This window comes from Phragmites australis, chromosome 2 (genome assembly GCF_958298935.1).
Source record: "Phragmites australis chromosome 2, lpPhrAust1.1, whole genome shotgun sequence".
Classification (NCBI taxonomy): domain Eukaryota; kingdom Viridiplantae; phylum Streptophyta; class Magnoliopsida; order Poales; family Poaceae; genus Phragmites; species Phragmites australis.
Genome location: NC_084922.1, coordinates 51,724,148 through 51,745,323, shown reverse-complemented (window position 1 = coordinate 51,745,323; position 21,176 = coordinate 51,724,148). Strand labels below are relative to the sequence as shown.

At 44.1% G+C, this 21,176-nt stretch overlaps 1 protein-coding gene and 1 long non-coding RNA gene across 2 annotated transcripts; one reads left to right on the top strand and one right to left on the bottom strand.

Annotated features, from left to right (window-relative positions):
• Positions 1 to 6,775: 6,775 nt before the first annotated feature.
• On the top strand, positions 6,776 to 10,292 carry LOC133909720 (uncharacterized). The gene is made up of 2 exons (XR_009908427.1): positions 6,776 to 7,744; positions 9,431 to 10,292. It is a non-coding gene; the product is annotated as an uncharacterized LOC133909720 (long non-coding RNA).
• Positions 10,293 to 10,764: 472 nt separating this feature from the next.
• Positions 10,765 to 13,111, bottom strand: LOC133909719 (F-box protein At3g56470-like). Its single transcript, XM_062352280.1, has 2 exons — positions 12,667 to 13,111; positions 10,765 to 12,353 (listed from the first exon to the last, which is right to left on the bottom strand). The coding sequence occupies exon 2, from the start codon at positions 12,343 to 12,345 to the stop codon at positions 11,122 to 11,124; it is 1,224 nt and encodes a 407-aa protein (XP_062208264.1). The 5' UTR covers positions 12,346 to 12,353; positions 12,667 to 13,111; the 3' UTR covers positions 10,765 to 11,121.
• Positions 13,112 to 21,176: the final 8,065 nt, after the last annotated feature.

Genomic DNA, 21,176 nt, shown 5'->3' with positions numbered 1-21,176 from the left:
AATTAAGCATAATTATGCTTCTTAAGCATTATGTTTAATTTTGTGTAATTTTGTTTTATAACTCTAGCGCAATTCGTTTCATGTCAATCGGATGAGAGAATCGAATTCGGGAGAGAAAAGAATGAAATTCGCAGTCAAAATGGCCCCTTTTCTCTAAACCGTGGGCCACACATGTGGGCCAACCACTCCCTCCACTTGGGCAGCAGCTCCACCTGCCCCTGTCTCTCTCCACTCCCGTGCTCCCCACCAGCCCAAGCAAGGGAGCAACCCCCTCTCTCCCCTCTCAAGTCCTCTCTCCATTTCTTCCAAAATCCGAGCACAAGAGAGGGATTGAAGGTATGAATGTGGTACCATTGTGATCACAAGCTTGCAAGCTATCCATCCCTCCAATTCATTTTCGTTTTCTCAAAGGATTCGAACCGATTTTGGTGTCTTTTGGTGTTCTAGGTCGAAACATGAAGAACACCGGAATTCATTGTCTCCCGAGCGTTTCCTCCATTTCCCGGTGGTCACCAACCTTCACAAGCTCTGTGGGTAAGTCCCTTAGGCTTCCTATGATAAGAATTCGTGGTTTGGTTGGTCGATTTTGAGTTTTAGCAAAGTTCATGAGTTCTTGATGTTTTTGACCAAAAATGGGGATTTTGATGAAATTGAGTTAGGAATCGAGTTTCTAGGTTGTTAAATGAGTTCTAGAACCCTTGAACTAGCTCAAATATGTTCCCTTTTGGTTTGGAGAAAATCACAATTCGTTCCGGGCATTTTTTTCCCCTCAAAACAGTCCAGTTCTGGAGCTTCTCCGGAGTATCCGGCCTTCCCCGGAGTGAACCCCAGCCGAAAATAACCGATAGGGTGCTGCTGGAGAGTCTCCCGGAGTCTCTGTTACCCCGGAGTATCCGGCCTTCACCGGAGTATCCGGGTGCACTGTTCATCAGCCTCTGCTGATAACTTGTAAAATTCATAATTAATTCATACGAACTCCAAAAATCATAATAAACTACTCTATCTATTAAAAATATCCCCATCCATTAAATGTCGAATCAAATTTTTTAGGCTAATTAATTAGGCTTAAGCTTCATTAATTCACCATTAATTCTTTACAAGTCCAAAATGGATGAAACTAATTTTGCTAGTCTTCTTATGACTTGTTCTAGCTAGGAAAAATATTTTTCTACATTTTAAAGTATATTTTTATGACATTTCATCATTTGCACCATGTGGCTTACATTGTTGCATTTCATTTATGCTTATCATTGCACGTGTTATGTTTCTTAGAGCACGCCAATCCATCGATCCCGAAGACCGAGGTCGATCCCGGAGACCGAGGTCGATCCTGAGGCGCCACACCTTTGTGATCCAGTGCATCAAGGCAAGCATCTATCATATTGAACCCTGACAGTTGAATGGAATAAAGTCTAAATATTGATAAGTTATGCTTATGTATAGGTTTGCATGTATAGGAAGTCGATGTCGGGCTTTTATGGGCAAAACCTATGTTGATCGCATTGTCTCTACCTTGAATTATTGTTGATCTATATCCTTGTAGCCTGAGTTTATTCATGATAAGGTCTAACTTAAAAGTGATGCGAGATGCTTAGCAATGCATAGGTCCTCGGTAGAAGTCGAGCGGTGGAATGTCCCATCGTTCGCGAGCTATAAGTTAAATTACTTTCACAATGGTTACCGTGTTGGGTTGTTGGTGTTGGTTGTATGAGTGGTGAGTATGAGAGGAGATGTGGGCGGTGCTAGGATGGTGTTTTGTCCGGTCCAGATGTGGAGTTCCCCTGGGTAGGCCGGTAGAGGAAGACCGGACACCATAGACCGCTTGCATCGTTTAAGGCCGATCGTCGGGGTAGTTGGCTTTAGCACTTACCTTACTCACCACATGCCTATCTAATGGTAAGGCGAGCTGAATAACTTCGCAGCTGTGGCTTTGTGGGGCCTGAACAATGACGGTGTGAGCGGGCGGGCTTGTAAGCGGTACTAGTTTGCTCTGGGAGTAGTTCTGGTACCGCCACGCCGAGCGTTGCATGTTGCACACGGTTGGGGCTGGTTGGGAAAGGTTGACATGGGTACCCCCTTGTGTGCACTTTAGCGGGTGGCACAAGCGGTATGGTCCCCGAGTCGTGTGGGTCCAGGAGTATCCCCTTGCAGGGTGTATAAATAGTTCGAACTACCGCGCTCTCGGTCATGAGCATGCTATTGTTTCATTTGCACCCGGTCGTAGAGTTCTCGTGGTTGGTTCGGTTGTATGGTTCGGATATGTGGTTTGTGGTTCAAATATGTGGGAGGTGGTTGAGATGGTACTTGTTATACATTGATGCTAATGTGGTTTCAGTTTCATATGATCAGTTGGTAGTTGCAGGGTAATTTCATATATGTTGGTTAAGTTAGTTGCTCACACATATGTCTAGGTTGCTTACCACATATATTTTATTTAACCTTGTGGCCTACTCTTGCTAACAGCTCAATGCATAATCCTTGGAGTTGGGATATTATATACCCATATTGTGTAAGACTTGCGAGTACCTTTGTACTCAGGGTGCTGCCCTTAAGTTGATGCAGGTTCACAGGTCGGCGAGGAGGGGGCGGTGTTTGGCTACTTTGTGCCTGCCGATCAGGGTGGCAGGCAGGAGTAGGACATTCTACTCTGAACTCGGTGCTCTTGGTATGGAGCCTAAGGGCATGTGGCTCTATATCCTTTTGTCGTATAGTTTATTTTCTTCCGCTGCGTAGATCTTTTGTTGGTTGGGAGTTGAGGGGTTTTTGTCTCCTCCTAGCTCGCTTTTGTTGTAAATTGTTGAAATCAGTTGCATGCTTAATACTTGTAATATAAATGTTTATTAATCGCTCTTTATTAAGCTATGTTGTGATGTACCTGTTGGAAGGCATGTGTTCCGATCTTGGGCACAAAACACGTGACAGGACTACCGGGATGATATTTTGGTTACTTATCGAGGTTGTGATTATGAATAATGATCCTCCTGGTGATTAATTAGAATATTATTTGGACGGTTCCTCACATAGGTCCTATGGCACTACCATCTTGTCTTTTAGGTGCATCAGGAAGACCCACGCCTCCTGCCGCTACGTTGGCTGTTTTTCACGTTTTTCACAGTTTTAGTGGGCTATAGTACACGGCTTTTTGGCTATGTTTGGTAAAATAGGCGTAACTTTTGCATAGAAACTTCAATTTTAGAGTACTTTTTTTCACAAAAAGATAATTTTGAGGCCGACGAGAAAAGCCAACTCGACTTCATCTTGCCGCCCAGTTTGACCCCAAAATCCAGAGCCAGAGCATGCTTTTTTGGGTTTTTTGAGTCCCCGGGACCCTGGAAGGCTTGGGCAATCAGGTACCACGTGGTCCGTCATAACTTGTCATCGTTGTTGCGTGTGTTGTGGCACTACCTTCTAGGCTTTTAGGTGCTTTGGGGAGATCCACTCATCCTGCCACTCCATTGCCTGTTTTTGACATTTTTGACTGTTTTAGTTGGCTATAGCGCACGACTTTTCGGCTGTGTTCAGTAAAATGGGTGTAACTTTTGCATAGATAGTCCGATTTTAGCGCACTTTTTTTCACAGAATGATAATTTCGAGGCAGACAAGAAAAAATCAACTAGACTTCATGCTGTTGCCCAGTTTGACCACAAAATCCAGAGCCAGGAGCATCCTCGTCCAGAGTACTACTCCACCTGCTCTCGCCAAAATAGTTTTCACCAATTTTTACACATCTCCCACCATATCTCACACGATGTCAAGGATTTCACACCTATCCTGGAATTCATAACCATCAAGGATTCATGGTATATGAGTTAACATTGATAACGATAAATCTTATCTTTGAGGAGAAGTGTTTTAAAAGCGACGTCTCCGAGGAGAGGAGACATATTCCATTCTAAGCATGCTAGATATCAAGGCGTCGTCTATCATTAATATATTTAACAATAGGTATTCTTATGGTGATATGTATTTTGGATGATGACATGTAAGGCATGGCAGTGTTGATAGGATTACCTACTACAAGTAATTTGAAAGGAAATGCAAACGGCCTGCGCGGCGACAACCAGCGTGGTGCGAACGGTGGAGGGGATGGGCAGGAGCAGCTGGCGGCGAGAAATCTCGCGACTGTGCGCTTCGGGGCAGCTCGCCAGCACGGTTGACGATGAATTCAGTACCAGTCGGCAGCCGAAGGGGGGGCACTAAGGTGGCCAGGGACCGAGCAGTGCTCCCCATACTGGGAGGCGCCAATTAGTCCCGAAAGAGGGTTCTACGGCTTCTAGTCATCATGGTAGGACGGCCGGCGACGCGAATGGGGTATCAACACACCAGCGGCGAGCCAAGCGCGGCGGCAAAAATCACACCTATGGCGGCGCACGGTGACCGGTCGAGAGGAAGCTTGGGGGCGCATACATGCTATCTAGGAGGGGGTGTTAGGGTCTTGGGATGCTCACCAAGCTCAAGGACGGCGAGGAGCGGGACAACAGCCGGTGATTCATCGATGAGGCAATGGCGACGCTGATCGGCTGCTGGCGCGAGCGGGTTCCTGTCGAGCTTCTGGCGAACGGGTGACGGCTTAGGGACAGCGGAAGGGCTCTGAAGCTTCCTGGCAGCATGTGGTTGGAAGTTCGCCGGCGGCAAGGTGCGAGAGCGTGAATGCGCAACAGCGGCAATGGAGTGTTGGGAAGGGAGGGGAAAAAGGGCTAGGGCGGTGCTATTTATAGCGGAGGGAGCACGGGAGGGGCGGTGTGCGTGACGTCGGGTGGTCGTCGGGGGGCAGCGCGATGGTGAGGTGGCGGGGTGGCACCCACCATTTTTCCCGTGGCAAGGGCGCTCTGCGCTGGCCACGCGCGGGCGGGGCGCAAAAGTCGCGCGAAGTCATCCCCATCGGGCTGCGGGGAAGAGAGAGTAGAGAAGGGGGGCAAAATGAGGAGGAAGGCGAATGGGAAAGGGGGCAGGTGGTTCGCCGGCGTGGGCACTTTGCGCCAGCCACGCACGGCGTCGTGCTGGAGGAAGAAGGCAGCGCGGGTGGGCGATCTGACCGCGGGGTCAGCCGGTCTGACCACCAAGGTTGTGACAGTCTGACTACCGGTGTCTTGCCTGTCCAACCGTGTGTGAACAGAAGGTTTTGGGGTTGGCGGTCTGACCGAGAAGGTTGGTGGTCTGACCGCCAGCCTATGTCTGAATTAAATTTGACCGTTGTCTGTAGCCATTGTACGGGGGCGGTCCGACCGCCATTTGTGCTATGGTCTGACCACCACTTGTGCAGAAGTGTCAGAACCACAGTAACGGTCAGATTTTGGGTTAAGGGCTATAAATAAGGGCTTAGCTAGTTCCTTGAGTTGGCTTTTGTATTCTAGCACTTAAATACAACACTTTGAGCTCTTGCCCTTCTCCTCTCTCTCTTGGCTTAGTGATTGTATCTTTGAGAGGTTGAGAGCATCTAGTGCATAATTCAAGAGTTTGAGCAATTAGGCTCTAGTGATCCTTCAAGCAAACATCATCGACTTATTACTCTTTGAGGTTGTGGCATCGTCGAGCCCTTCAAGGAAGATTGCGAAGGAGCCGCAGTGGTGATTGTGAGAGTCTTGAGCATGCTTTGCCGGAGCAGTAAAGTGATTAGCTAGTGGAATCGAGGTATTAAGTAGTTCTTGTTCAATTTCGGCTTAAGGTCAAGTTGCTCAGTATGAGCCCTTTCTCATGTGAGAATTGAATACTTGATAGAGAAGCGGATTGAAGCTCGAACTCACCTCAACGTGGATTAGTGGTGATCGGCAAATCACCGATACCACGGGAAAAATCTCTTGTGTCATCTTTGAGCTATTTACATTATTGTTAAGCAATTTACTTTCATGCAATTTACATCAAGTAATTTATCTTCCTAGATTATAAATTGTTGTATGTCACCCTAGGTTTGTAAATCTTAGCATAGCTCTTAGTTGTCTTTTATATTGCTCTAGTGATCCTTAGTTTGTTTCCACAAGTTTTCTTGATCATTTAGCAATTAGTTTTTAAAACCGTCTATTCACCCCCCCTCTTGTCGGTATCCTTGATCCTACACACGGCAACACTCGAACCCGTGCCTCCCTCCACCACAACGGCATTTCTTCGACACCCACCTACCCCTTCTGTCCCTCTGCCGTGGAAACCATTGATCATTTGTTTGTCCAATGCCCATCGGTTCAAGAAATGTTGTTGCGACTAGTGCCAGGCATTGCCACCCCGCCTAACTCTTTGGGTGAATTGTGCTCCCTAGTGGCTGGCACCTTTGCTCACTGGAAGCCCCAAAACCGAAACACCGCCCCGTTGCTGCTTCTTTGGATTACCTAGAAACGACGTAACCGCAAGGTCTTCGACAGCTTGGATATGCTGCTGGCCGGGACAGCTCGGATGATACACGATCATCTGCACCTTTGGACAGTCTGTGCCAAGCGCTCTTAACCCCCCCCCCCCACCTAACGAATGACATCATGAACTGGTGCTCGCAAGTAGTTGATGTAATTAGTTAAATTTATCTCTTTTCCTGTCTCTATCTATGCTTTTGTATCCCCGTCCCACCCCGGGGCGTGAACTTTTGGGCACTTTTGCCAAGTCAATGAGAAATTCAGGTGGGTCTCCCCCACCGTAGATTCCTCTAAAAAAAAGATATATTTCTCATTTTTATTAAACCCTAAAAAGAGAACACGTACAAACCATCAGCGTCTCTCATCTCCTTATTCACATCGCTAGGTCTAAAAGTGTGTTTCATTTATATCATCGTCCTGATCCGTAGCGAAATTTTTTTGGGGAAAACCCCGAGCAATCTCCACCTGAGAACACGTTGTGCTACGATTTATGAAAAATATCTTCTCCTTTCGCCGCAGGTACCCACCGTGTACCATGTTCAAGAGCCCAGTGCCTTTCTCTTTCTTGCTAATCCACCTCGTTGTCTCTCGTTTTGTTCCTCCTCCTTTCTCCCTGCCCTGGTTGGGCACCGTGACAAGCAAAGGAATTTGGTTGAGATTCCAACATACATGTCCACGGTTAGTCCTCCTGCTTTCTGGATCTAACGTTTATTTCCTCTTCGCTGCCTCCAATCGAATAGCCTCAAGGACGCACCGCCGGTCAAATCTGTCTCTTTTATTCTCTTTTCATTTTATCTGTTTTATTTACCTGGTTTCTAAGATCATGCAGGGAAAAATTATCTCGCATCCTAATTTCTTAGATTAAATCTCTACTATGTCATATCCTTGGTTTATAGCTTTGGTAACTTAGTACAAGAAGATAGTATGGAGTATCCTTTAATCAGAATAGTACACCTACAACTGTTGTTGATACTGAATCCACGTGTTTTGTGCTATACCAACCTTTGATACCTTAAGAAAAAAATTCACCTTTTCCTTCTCTAACAACTTTGTCTTCTCCAGCCATGGAGACAGCTGAGCTATCACCGGTTGTCATCTTACATGAGGTACTCCAGCATTTAGGCTTAGCGCAAGCAATATACGCTCATGCAATGCTAGCAGATACCCACCACCAAGCATCTGTGCATCTCTCTTTACCTGCCGAAGTAACCCAAGATCAAAACACCATATATTGTGTCATGGGGAACCTTAGCGACACTCTACCAGGTGCAGAAAAAGATGATGCATACCGTGCTCTTCTTTTCTTGCAGTAGACAGCGAAGCTTCAAGTTCATGACCACAGCTATATCTTAATTACCAAGATCAAGGAAATCAACAAACGGATTTTGGCTCGACGGCTTACCATGGTGAGTGAAATTCAAACATTGCTTAATGCTTGGGAGAAAATAGCTATCCAGTTACATGCAGGGGCGGATCCACCGCTAGGGCGAGCCCGGGCGGCCGCCCGAGCTCCCCGGCGGTGGACTCCCCCTCCCTCTCATGGATTTCCAGAGAATTCATTGATTTTCGGTGGCGTGACTGCGTGAGGCTATGTCGCTGTGAGGAACCGAGGAAGAAAAAGACCCATTTGGGGCTTTGGGCAGTTAGGCTATGAGGCCGACACCCGCACCTTTCCATCCGCACGGCCCAGTGACCCAGTTGGATTCCAATCGGTCCAGTTGGATTGCTTCCTCTTCGCCCTTTCCCGTTTCCCCCAAATCAGACTCCTAATCTTCACCACAACTCCAATCAGCCTCTGCCAACCGTAACTCTCGGGCTCCCGGTGGCGGTGGCTTGCGGGCAAGGAGTCAATTGTCAAGGACGCCATCGGCTTCGGTCGGCCCACACAACCGCACAGCGGCACAGCCTCCGGGGAGCTACAAGGAGCTCGTCGTCGAGACGTCGGGTGGATGACCGGATTCCTCCTCGCCATTAGCTTCGTGGGGCTTCTCAACTTGCTCCCGCTCAGAAAGGTGCCTCCTTTGTCTATTTCCACAAATTGTCCCGAATTAATGGAGCATTAGGATAGCATGCAGTATTTTTTCCCCGAAATCAACAACATGCAATTTGAAAGTAGTATATTGGCAATCTTTTTCTAGCCAGTTCAACTGCTTAAACCTTTTGATATCAATTCTCCAAAATTGCTAAATGGGGCACTCTTGCGTGTTTCAGTACCTTTTAAGCTGTTACAGGTTTGAAGATATATGCATCAACACCTATTTTCTTTCATTTATATGTCAGCACCTGATGATTTGCATAACATTTTCAGGCTTTGGTCATAGACTATAAATTGACTTGGATTGTGAAGTGGCACTGCTGCACAGGGCACTCCGCCACTCCGGCACTGGCTGCCACCGCGAGCCACAAATTCATTCGAGGTAAGGTACTAAACTGGTTAGCTATCAAACTGATTTTGCTTATCCAGTTGAGTTGTTTGTGTTAAAGTGTGTGTGTGACTGTGTGAGGCAATTATTGATTGATTGATTGATTCAAGACATCAATTGTTGATTGATTCCAATTGTGAGTGTGCCTGTGTGAGGCATTTAGATTCAGGATTTGAGTACTGGTGATGAGCAATTAAGAACTCTTTGCTTTGTGCAAGTGCAAAATATGCAATTTGCATTGTGCAATGAATAAATCATGAATGAAGAGATTTCTTACCGTGTGTTGTGTGCTTTGTAGGATATCAATTATTAGATCATCAAGACATCAATAATAAAGAGATTTTTCAAACCAACATCTTTAGATACCCGAAGTACGAGGGAGAGTGGAGTTGGTGATAGACATGATGCAGAAAATGAAACAGTAATCCCCACTCGGTCACTCTTACTCCTGCAACTACTCGTATAGAATATAAAGGTATTAAGAATTTTGTTAGCTTCGCTTAATTATTAAGAACTTGTTCGCTTCACTTAATTATTATCTTAATTAAGATATTTTTTTTAATCTCATCTTAAGGTTCGCCCTAGCTGCTTTACCCGGCTGGATCCGCCACTGGTTACATGTATCATCAAACAACGTTGAAGATACATTGTTATCCTATTTTTCTGTAGAGCCTACGGGGCCTTACTCAGCTGAAATCCACACTATGGTTTCTCATATTAAAGAGCTAGCACGCTCTGTGCAAAATTCATTTCACGCCTCACTTACGAAGGTCAAGCAGTGTGAGCAAGAATACTCCAATCTCTATAGATGTTTACCTTCAAACGATAACTCTGTTGGTTCACAAAAGCCAGGTTAGTGAGATGATGACGGCAAGATGAATATGCCAGCTGCATCGAATTTTATCCCGATATAAATTTATTCATTCGGGATTTGCTCTCCAAGCGACTACATATATGGAATCAGAGACGCATATACAGCACCGAGATTTCAACTACGCTGAGAAGGAAAATGCATTAGATGAGCATAGGTCTTTGTTAAAGAAGACAAAGGAGCAGGTGAGCGCAATGAAAATGATCTCTAAAGATACGAACACTGCTATGAATGAATTTGCAGCAGCTTGAGAGAGAGCGCCAGGAAAGGAAAGCAGTGGGCATCACCAACCAGAGCCTCCCTGGATCGTTGAAAGCGCAGCAAAGTCACTACATTCTAGTTTTGGAGAGCCTGATACAAGTACTTCACATATCCACCCGTACCAAATTTGTTAGGCAGATTAGTAGTAAAGCTGTAGAAATATAGAAACCTGTTGCAAATTTTACTGAAAACGATCGTATGGGTGATGGGTCTCTGCAAAGTAAACCACCGGCCACGAATGGTCGGTCTCTTGCCCTGTATCAGAACTCATATGAAGGGTAAACTACTGCTAAACCTGTACTTGGCCATTATATTGCATGCTCCATTGGTAAACTAATCCCAGGGCAATGGGCTAACCGTACAAAGGCCTACTGAGCAAAATTATGTTGTGCTTGACAAGATTTGTTCTCTTCTGCATGTGACAGTGGGTCTGTTATACCGAAAAGGTATGCTACATGGCTTGTTTGCTTGCAAGTTGTGTGGCGTGCCACACTTGTTTAGCCCTAAATCCTATATGTTATAGGCACATATATATTCTATCTAAAGTTTGTCATAATTGTAGCTAAAAAATTGTTGGCCATAAAAATTATAACATACAACCCATTGCTACAAATAGTTCGACAAACTCTGCCATCCAACCAAACTTACCCTTGCGAGTTAATGCATCAAGTGAGAAAAGGGAATGGTGGAGCTAAACGCACGAAAAATAGGAAAAAGTTAAATTTAAACTAAAATTAGGACTAGGACTTCGCATACAGAATCCTATTCAGATATCTAAAGGAGAGAATCCAATTCATATTGGCACAAAAATGAAGTACGCATGCCCGATTGACAATGAAGGATATTCAGTAACTGCCAGAGACTTGGAACATAGAACAAAGACGTAAACAGAGTATATAATATGTGTGTCACGTTTGCATCCTATATACAATTCCACTATCAAAACAAGGATTGTAATGTTCCTGTGCTGACTATTCTGTTTCTGTTCACAATTGAAAAGGGGAAGCACAATAAAAAATAATTATTCCAATAACACAGGCAATAATTAACATAGATCTTATACATAAGCACTGAACCGGGAGAAATGTTAATTCATGAGTCACGTATTATTCCTAAAATTTTCATAAGAGAAAAACCTGCATAATAATGTGGATCATCTACTACTATCAGTAAAAATAAACATTAGTAAGGAATTTCTGAAGCAGTTGCTGATAAAATTCCTCAACCATCAATTATTCGGGGTGATCCATACTTCCCAACTCCCGTTGTAGGGAAAAATATCCTCAAGGGTGCTATTCTCCAAGTCATAAATCCTTACACCTCTCCAACCATGCTTCACAAGATCAAAGTATTTTTCTTTCCTCAACTGGGGGGTAGTGAAGTAAATACAATTTGGCCTTAGCTCATGGAATTTGTTTGTGGGTAAACAAGAAGAGTGATTTAGGCCAAGAAACACTGCATGCTCCTGTAGGGCTGTCTCCGGTCTCAATGCTATTATCTGACGCCCCTCAACATCAACCTTGTCTATTTTTACCATGACATTTTTGGGACATTTTTCCCCACGTGCAAGAATTGGACGAACTTGCAAAAGGTCACCCCAAGGTGTTGATACTAGGTACCTGGTAAAGAGTTTGTCCCGGTCTGTAATGATAATTCGACCCTTACTGTTTCTCCTCTTATTAATGATCACTTCCTTTTTTGGTTCATACGAACCATCAATATCCCACATTTCAACTATTCCTTCCATTGTCACCGTGTAGAATTTACCATTGTGGTAGACACAATCCGTGTAACTATCTTCTCTCCTATCTAAAGTTGAAACTACATGCCAGCTGTCCTCTCCTGCCCTAGCAAACGAGAGCCAATCGCAGTCGCGATGGATGATCATCACAGTGTAGACACCACCTTGGGATGGAGTGCATGATAACGCCACCTTCTGATAGAACCATATGCCCAGAGCTTTTAGACCACGAAGACGACCATCACTTCCAAAACGATAACCCACGAGATTCCCTTCACTACCATAGACAGCCTCCACGCACGTGAAATCGGTGATTGGTGGGAGAGGGATCTTCGCCAAGGTAAAGGGGTTGCACATGACGAGGTTGGAGAGTTTGTTTGCCAGAATCAGCCAACCGTGAGAGGCACCACAGCAGTTCCACAGGTAAGGCTGTGGGAAAGTGGCTTTGTAATTCTTTTCTGGGTTAAGGAGGGTGTGGAACACGTTGCTCACAGGGAAATGCCTCCCATGCTTGCGAAGCTGTTCCCTTTCCTCAGTTGGTAAATCCCAGGACATGAGCCATGGTGCTCGACAAGGCAGGGCAGCGGCAGCTGTGGCAGCAGAACACCATGACGAGCAGACTGCTGCGAATGCAAGGATTTCCGGGAGCTCAAGGTGATGTAGGATGCCAAGGAGAAGATCAATTGGCAGGTCCGACCAGCTGGAAGTCATATATGGATCTGCCATAGTAAATATTGCAGGGTAAATATTACATGTGAGCACATTATATATAACACAAGCAAATAAAGAAGCCTAACCAACTATGACTCGGACAAGATTCGATCGGGATGATCTATGATTCCAATTACTAAACGGATTCCAATCGCATGAGAACATGCAAAGAAACAAAAACGGATCCATCTACGACTCTACTGACAGTTGGTGTTTGAAAGGTTCAATACACATCATGTGGAGAGATTATGCACATCAAACATACCAACAAGACAGCAATTCCGAATATACAGAGATTATGCAGGGTAGAAATAGAATTACCTGAGGAGAGCGCACGCGGCAGCTCCCAAGCTCGGACGAAGCGGTTGGCGATGTAGTGGCTTCGCGGCACAACCAGCTGGTAGACCTGGCACTGCACAACCTTGCGGGCACGCACGTTGACGCCGAAGAGGCGCTTCTCCAGGAAGAACTAGACCACGTCAGGGTTCTTGGGGTGGATGAGCGCGAGCACGGGATCTTCTTCGGCAGCCCGGTCGCCTTGTAGCTCTCGTCGGCCTAGATCTCGCCTCGTGCTCCAGCGTCCACACGCTAACCTTGGGGACGCCGCCACGAGCACAGGCACTGGTCGTGGGTTGACGGGCGGTGGCGACCCAGGCTGCGGCGGCGGGGACCGAAGGCCGGCGGTAACGACGGCGGAACTGGGGCGGCTGCCTGCTGGTGCTGGATCTGGATGAGACGGGTGCGGCCGACAGGAACGATGATTTCACTGATATGTGGGTGCGGATGCGGGTGGAGTCCGGATCGGACAGCGTCCACAGCTTAGCGTAATGGGCTGGTTAATTGCGCAATAGGCGGCCCAACAAAAGTATGTTCATGGTTTCTTTATAATTCCTTTGCGAGCCGATAGTATACGTGTCACAGGGAGAAATTAGAGGCGCGGTGTGAAATTCAAAATTAGGCCTCATGTATTTGATATTTTTTACAGAAATTTCCTTCCATTTGTTTAGCATTTCATTGGTTCGGAGGCATAATAATCGAGGAAAAAAACTTACAACCATCATCACTCTTATAAGTTGTTTTATGTGTGATATTAATGAAGAAAAAGTGATTGAACAAAGTTGGTGATAGCGGAAGGCAAAATGATTAAGTTTAAAATCTAAACGAGGATCCAGAGAGCATCTTGCCCCAGCAAGTACGGCGAGAATTTCTTCTGACGAGTAGACTCAAGCTTGGAGATGAAGTTTGAGAGAAATGAACACCATAAATGTACTGATAGTAGAAAAATGGATCGGTCTGGGGGGAGTATCACTGCGTGACTTTGTGTTTGTGCACATTTGTATCCTGTGTGTTGCATTGAGCGTTCTTCTTGTCACCTCCCTTTGTCCAAATGACCACTCCCTGATCCGTTGACATGGGCCCCATTGTGAAAAGAGGAGCACAAGACTTGCATGTGGCAGGGATGCTTCATGAGGCGGATCCACACCGCCAAGTGTCAGTCGACAGCAAGTACCGTCAAGATCACAGCTGCATCGCGCGACCAAGGCGAGGCTCGTGCGATCAGCCCCCTGGTCCCAAAGTAAGATTATGCGACCAGCCTTTACTGGTTGTAGAGTAGGACCTCACCTAACCAATCGAGTCTCATTTAATATTACTCACTTGAGTATTTTCCTTCCTCAGGCTCTTGCTTTTGGTGAGGCATGGTCGTGGGGCAGCGTGGAGTTGCACTGACCCATCCTGTAGCATTTTAATTCCTCGTGATGGTCTGACGGGTGAGCGTAACGACGTTTGGTGATGGTACAAGGCATGCAAGATGACTAGAGCAGAGAAGGCATACCTATCCGATGTCATGATGGATTAGGGGTAGTTGGCTTCATCAGGGGTATGTCTGTCACACGGTTTGGCATGATATGTTTGTTTATGCATCTTTTCCCCCTGATTTATAGAGGGGTGAAGACTCTACTTGTAAAAAAGAGAGAACACACTTTGTAGCATGTTCACCCAACTCACAAGATAATACACACTTTGTAGCATGTTCACAATGATAATGATGCTGTGATGTATGAGTCGTGAGGATGAGAGATTGGTAAAAAAAAAAAAGAGTGAGAGAAATGAGAGAGTGCTCTTTATGAGTCTCAAAGCAAGATAGTGTGAAAACCGATCAGGCATTGAACTGATCTTTAGACAAATGCCATGTGGGAGTACTAATCTCAAAGCTTGGTCTTCTTCCTCTCAATTTCTCTCTTTTCCTCGACTCAAATAGGAGCCATAAGCTATTGCACACTACGACGCCTTCTCGCTTTCCATTCGCTCTCATGTGCCGATCTACGTGTCGCCCAGCCACATCTATCATGTCTATATTCGAATCATTTTGTATGACAGTCATATCTAACTTTGAACCGAATAAAAAGTTGTAGGTCAAAATATAGAAGACCAATATCCACCTGTGTACTAACCAATGTATGCATGCATATGGCTGATTGCTTTATCGATGTTTCAGCCTGATAAAGGAATGCATTGTGTGCTTTTTAGCAGGGTCTCACTGGCCCAGCCCATCACAACTTCCGTGGTTACCAGGCATTGTCACTGGCTAACAACCTACTACTAAGGGGCTGTTTAGGATTAAAATTTTAATAGTATAATCTTTACAGTAATCATGTAAGATTTCTACATTCCAAAGGAAACCTATACCTGATTTGCATCAAAAACTCAAAAACAATATCAACAAAAGAATAAAAAAAAATACTTTTTCATAACTTGATCTTTAGCTTTATGTACTATATATGATTCGCAGCTAGCTTGTGACGAAACTCAGCAAGAGAAACTGAGAAAGAAACAAACCGCTAGAAAATGAATGGTATAAATAGCTGGATAAATGAGCAATGCAGTCCTCCCCTCTTGGGAAGAAAAATAAAAAATGAAAGGACCATACTTGTACCGTATGATCCATAAAAAGATGATATGTTCGTTAAAAGAAAGGATGGTACGAATTGTCAAGTGTTAGCGTGTCACTAATATTGCAGGTATATATGTACAAATGGACCTAGCCTGTCCAAAAGAGAATGTGGTATTTGAGTATTTCCCCCTATCCAAAGCATACAGATGAGGCCCGATTGCAGATATTAGTAAGAGTTGGCAAAATTGCAAGTATATTGTACAAATGGACCGAGCGTGTCCAAACTGATGTGGTATTTCCCCCATTCAAAGTTAAGCATGCAGAAGAGAAGCCTGATTGTATATTGCAATTTGGTGCAGACGTCACAGATCATTGTGGTGACCACGACTTACATGCTCCTGCATAAAAAAGATAGGCAAAGCTATGAGAATCATACTAGAAAAGCTATGTTCTCGTATAGGGAAATTACTGTGAGTCCATTTCTATCTCTAAACAACCGCGAAGTATAAGGAAAAAACAGAGTTAAGTGTAAAATACCAATATCTCGTCTAGGGATGGCCGATCAGATGGGAGTGGAGAAATCATTTGCTTCAATAGTGTGGTGTCGCCTTTCCAATCTTCATCTTCAGGAGGAGCTCCTTTGAGTTTTAAGAATTCAAAAGCTATTGCCCTTTCATGCCCAGACTCAAACCAGAAGAACATTTCAAAATAGATGACACCAAGGGAGTAAGTATCGACCTACAGGTAAAGACCAATAAATATTAACAATAAACATGTTTTTAACTGTAGTTACATGTTCATATACGAACCTTTTTGGTGGTTTTTTTTTATCTCTAACAAAAAGCTCAGGAGCAGCATAAGTCTTTGTCCCTCGACTAGGTGATCCTCCCATTTCAACAAGCTCATTGCAGCCAAGATATGCATCCCCGAAGTCCCCAATTTTGGGACACCCATCTGAGCCAATGAAGATATTTCCAGGTTTTAAGTCCCGATGAACAATTATTTCTTCATGAAGGTACCTCACTCCTCTAAGAATCTCCTGAAAGACAAACAGTGATCGACTCATATCCCAATTGTGTTTTCCAGGCAGCAGGCACTTCTCAAGTGTCCTATAATCAAGGGAAAACGATATTAAAAGAAAACCAAGGATAAAAAAAAAAACTAGAATTCATGATTAGAAGGAAAGGTAGAGTTTATGTATAACAAGATAAGAAGCAGTAGCAAAAGAAAGGATGGCTGATGAAATAGAATATTGACGTCTAACATAAAGTAATTGTTCAAACAGGGAAAGTCGTAGTATGGAAGGAAAAATAGAGAACAATTTGAAAGAACAGATAAGATATCTACCACAGAAAGGAAGAAAATTCAAGAAGGAACTGAAAAAATGGAGTCTGATTTACTGAAAGACAAGGAAAAAGGAACTACCACAGAAATATAATATAATATAATAGACAAGAACGGGCCAAATGATTTCCCTATCAATTTTTATTATTACTCTTCGGATACACTATTAACCAAGCCATCAAAACATATATGATGGAGTCAGGACAGAAGATTAAAAGCGATATGACGATATACAACAAGTAGCAGCAACGTATGTGGTACTAATCACTTGAACAATTGATGTGAAATAGAAAAAGGGAGCACATCACAATAGTATTTCAAGTGGCTATAGGTTTGTTTTGGAATATTTCTTGATTAATTAGGCCACTATCCCTCTTTTTTCCCCTTTTTGGATATGATGTGTTAAAAGTTTAAAGACAAAATATGCAATAGATGTCTAAAATGATTGAACAAGTTTTGTCCTTGCAGTATCTTTTTGTCAAGGCCATCAACCGATGGTCCACAAGAACAATCTCTCACAGAGCAAAGTAAAGATGACTCGGTAAAACTTGTTTATCAAGATAAAAGCGCATGATACCTGGGACAGAATTCTAAATGTATGAAGATATACTCCAATTCTGGGGAGCAATCGAATCTCCAGGTCTCAATCCAGGACTAGTTGTAAAGCCAAAGTTAGGTATTTGTAAATTCACAAATATGATAGGAAAAAAGATTCTTATAGAAATAATAACCTGGTAAAAGGTAACAACATGTCTGTCCCTTAGAATAGAATGAATAGCCACCTCCCTGCATATTACTCAGAAAATTAGAAAAAGAGAGAGAGAGAGAGAGAGCTAGACAAACAGATATAGAAATATACTCTAGAAAGAGCAAGAGGTAACAAACCGTGGCTCGTTCTCAGAAGCTCCTTCTATAGCAATTGCTTTTACTACACACTCGCGACCCAAGCACATGCATTTATATACTGCACCATGATCTCCTTCATCTGCAGCCATTACCACCATATTTATAGGGCAGTTAATAGTATATTTTCATTACTAAATGAATACATGTCCAGAAGACTGAAATATCAAATATGTAGTAGAGTCCTTCCCTACTGTTCCCATTAAGAAAAAAAATCAAGTATACCATGATAAGAGAATGGTATAGTTTATATGTGTTTTAACTGAATAGTTATTCTTTTCGCCTTCATCATTTCTACACTTTACATCTATCCTTTTTTCAAATCATAAAAAGGCTACATTACAAATATTTCCAAGACAAGATCTGCTTATTTCCACCTAGCTTGAACTTACCTCATTCCCAAAGCCACAACAGTATCATTCCTAGGCACAAACCAACTTGCTTAATTCTACACTGTCCGTCACAGAACTGATATCCGCTGGACAACATTGTCTTTCAAAGTGACATATCTGATTGGGTTACTAATTAGTGTGGTGTGTGGGCGGGCAAGACAACTTAGAGGAGGGAACCATAATTTTTTTTACAGGATGATACAGATAGCTGTTACCACTAGTTGTGCGCCAAAAAACTTGTCAAAAGATGTTTCAAGAAGTTGATATTGCAATATAATGGGGGGCTGGGGGCACGTTTGTAATTTAGACTATTTAGTCAAACCACTTACCAAGTATCTTGACAATCTCAAAAGCAGCCATAGATGGCTTCAAGTCCGCATTTATGAGTTCATGTTGGATTAATGAAAGAGCCTACAATCAGGAAATCAAAATTACAATTAGAAAATAATTGCTTTGAACTGCAAATAGATCAAAAGGACAAATATACTAACCACAGTACTCTCAAAATTTGCACTATAATTTCCCTCCCTACAGAAAACCTGCAATCAAATTCAGTTTATTCAAATCACTCATGAATAGTATTGAGTAGTGGTTGCTTAGGTCCTTACAATTGTATTGGTTAGGAAGCCATCAAAATCATTGTTTTTACTGCTTCGATTGAACATATCTTTAATTCTGTCCATGGAAATCCAGATCATGTTGAATCGTTTTGTTAAGGACCAAGAACCTCCACCTGGCCAAAAAATAAACATCAGAAATCCCATTAATTACATGCATACGTGGCTTGACATTTTCATCCATAAGAATAATAAGCCAACACTATTCAAAAGATATTTGGAAAGGCAAGAAGAAGGAATTTTTTATGCTCCCGGTTGAAGTTCTCTTAATACTCTTATCTTCATATGTTCATGCTGGACATATACATATTAAAATTATTTCAAAATCGGCCACCTACAGTTTATATTTTTTTTCCAGTTTACAACTCAAGTGATGCTCGTTTCTTTACCAATGCTTCTAATGGTCAAAGGTGCACAACACTTAGGTTAACATAGGCAGATTTACTTAATGGGACTCCTTGGTTTAATGATAAAAAAACTATACTACGCTCATTGAGGATTTTGCAGATGCAGCATAATAACAACTTTAGGATGACAACACAGTGCATGTTGTAAATATTCTTTCTTCACACCTTTTTCAGAAATCTAAAGATAGCAATTCAATTCATGCTATTCTTCACACCCTTTTAGCAATCTAAATATAGCAATAAAATGTGATTCATGTTCTTTACTCTACTCTTTTTGTGCTTGCAGTTGATGTCTATGCAGTATTGCAATACCTAAGCCTCCTCTCAAATCAAATTAGAAGGGAAAGTCGGAACTTACTCATTAATTAACATGGAATCGGCTATGGGAAGCAAATTACTTATAGCATTAGTAAACAGAGGAATCAATATGTGTAAAAAAAAGGTGTGCTAGAGAAGTAAAATTGTAATTAGGATCTCACAATAAACTCTGATCAGAAGACGCAGCTCGGAAGGCCAAACTCGAAGCTGGATCTTGGCCGCCTCCACCTCCTCTGACTTGGCATTCTTCTTGTCCTTCCTCGCCCCATATCCCTCAGCCCCCCGCACCACCTCGTACCCGTACCCGTCGTCGTCATCGTCGTCGTCGTCGTTGATGTTTTTGTCTAATTGGGAGCTTGAGGCTCCTTGTTCTTGGGCAGGGACTGTGCCTTGGTGAAAATACAATTTTCGACGTACGGTATGGCGAAAATTGCTGATGTGGCGTCGACGGCAGCACAGGGGTGTATGGCTGCAGTTACGAGGCAGTTTTCGCCGAACCGTAAAATGCATGCATAAATAGAAGCTTTACTCCTTGGTATGCTGAAGGCCTTGGGCCCTTGGGCCGTCACTTCGTAATATAACTGGTGTGGTCTCAGGAGTGCCCCTACTTCGGGCCCACAACGACTGGTCGTGCAGGTCAGCAGATTCGAATTGCTCCCATTCACAACGAGATTCCGCGGGCTGCAGAGAAACCGTCGGTGCGAAGGCTCCGACGTCCCAGCCTGCTTCGGAGCCGATTAACTGCATGTGTTAGTTGCAGAACTTCTGCTAGGTGGTCGTTGCGGCCAGCAAAGGGGTTGGCGAAGATGGAAGCTGCATGCGCAAAGGTGTTGGTGAAGTCATGGTGTGTTGATCGACGCCGAGGTCGATGGCGACTTGGACGCGCAGGCAGGGCCGAAGTCTGTTGGGCCGCCACCATAAGGTGGCTCGTGAATAGTGCCATCGTTGGCTTGACGCGGTGTCGTGTGGAGGCAACGGCTTTGACGATTGCTTTGCGAGCAGATGAGTTGACCTTTTGCTCTGCTCACCAAGCCACTTATGCCTACAGATGTTAATGTAGCAGCAAAATCCAGTGCATGATACTTCGTATTCAAACCAAATTTTTTAGGCACATAAATCAGCTTTCCGTCAATAGCACGTGGATTGTTCGGTGATGAAGAAAGCAGTTCTCGCTTACAGGAACTCCTACCAAACAAGTGGCAAATTATTATTTTTATTTTTTTATTTACAAAAAATGAGGAACATGTAATGATATATGGCCTGGGAGTAGAATGCAGCTGTTGCTAAAATCCCAGTCACGCTGCCGCTCCCAAGGCCCATGTGCGAGGGGTTCCTCTCTTGCGCGAAGGCATACGGCACTGCCTCTGAAACCACCTTACATGGGGCGAAGCCCTCGTGCCCGAAGGCTCGCGTGCGATGATGAGGACCCATGCGTAGCGAAGAAGGTCCGGGCGTTTGAAGTTACACGTGTCCGAAGGTCCTCTCGTGACGAAGCTCGCTTGCTCCCTTCGGAACTAGAATCCCACGGTATGGAGGCCCACCGGAGGCCCTTGCTGTGCGGAGGCGTGCTCCGCATGATGCTAGGTGGAGCGAAGAGAGAGACGCGCTCCGCAGGGGAAGTAATGTCAAAAGCCATCCAGCAGCATATTAGTTCATAAACAATACGCAACACATTAGTTCACAGGCTAGTATTCAAGTCTGAAAACAAGGTTATCCTGCCAATATAAACACGAAGCCCTGCTAGCTATCACCCAGGCCTCGAAGGCGTCGTCCCACGAACGTGGACACGCTCCCCACCAGATGGTTCCTTGAGCCTGTCAAGGCTCAGTTTTCGCTATAAGGTTAGCCCAAAGTGCTTGCACGAAGGGGCAGACTTTCAAAGGGTCACTTCGCACAGAGAAGCCCGAGGTGTTTGCTTTGTCCCTTCTGTTTGAAGAGTGCTCGCGAATATGATAGA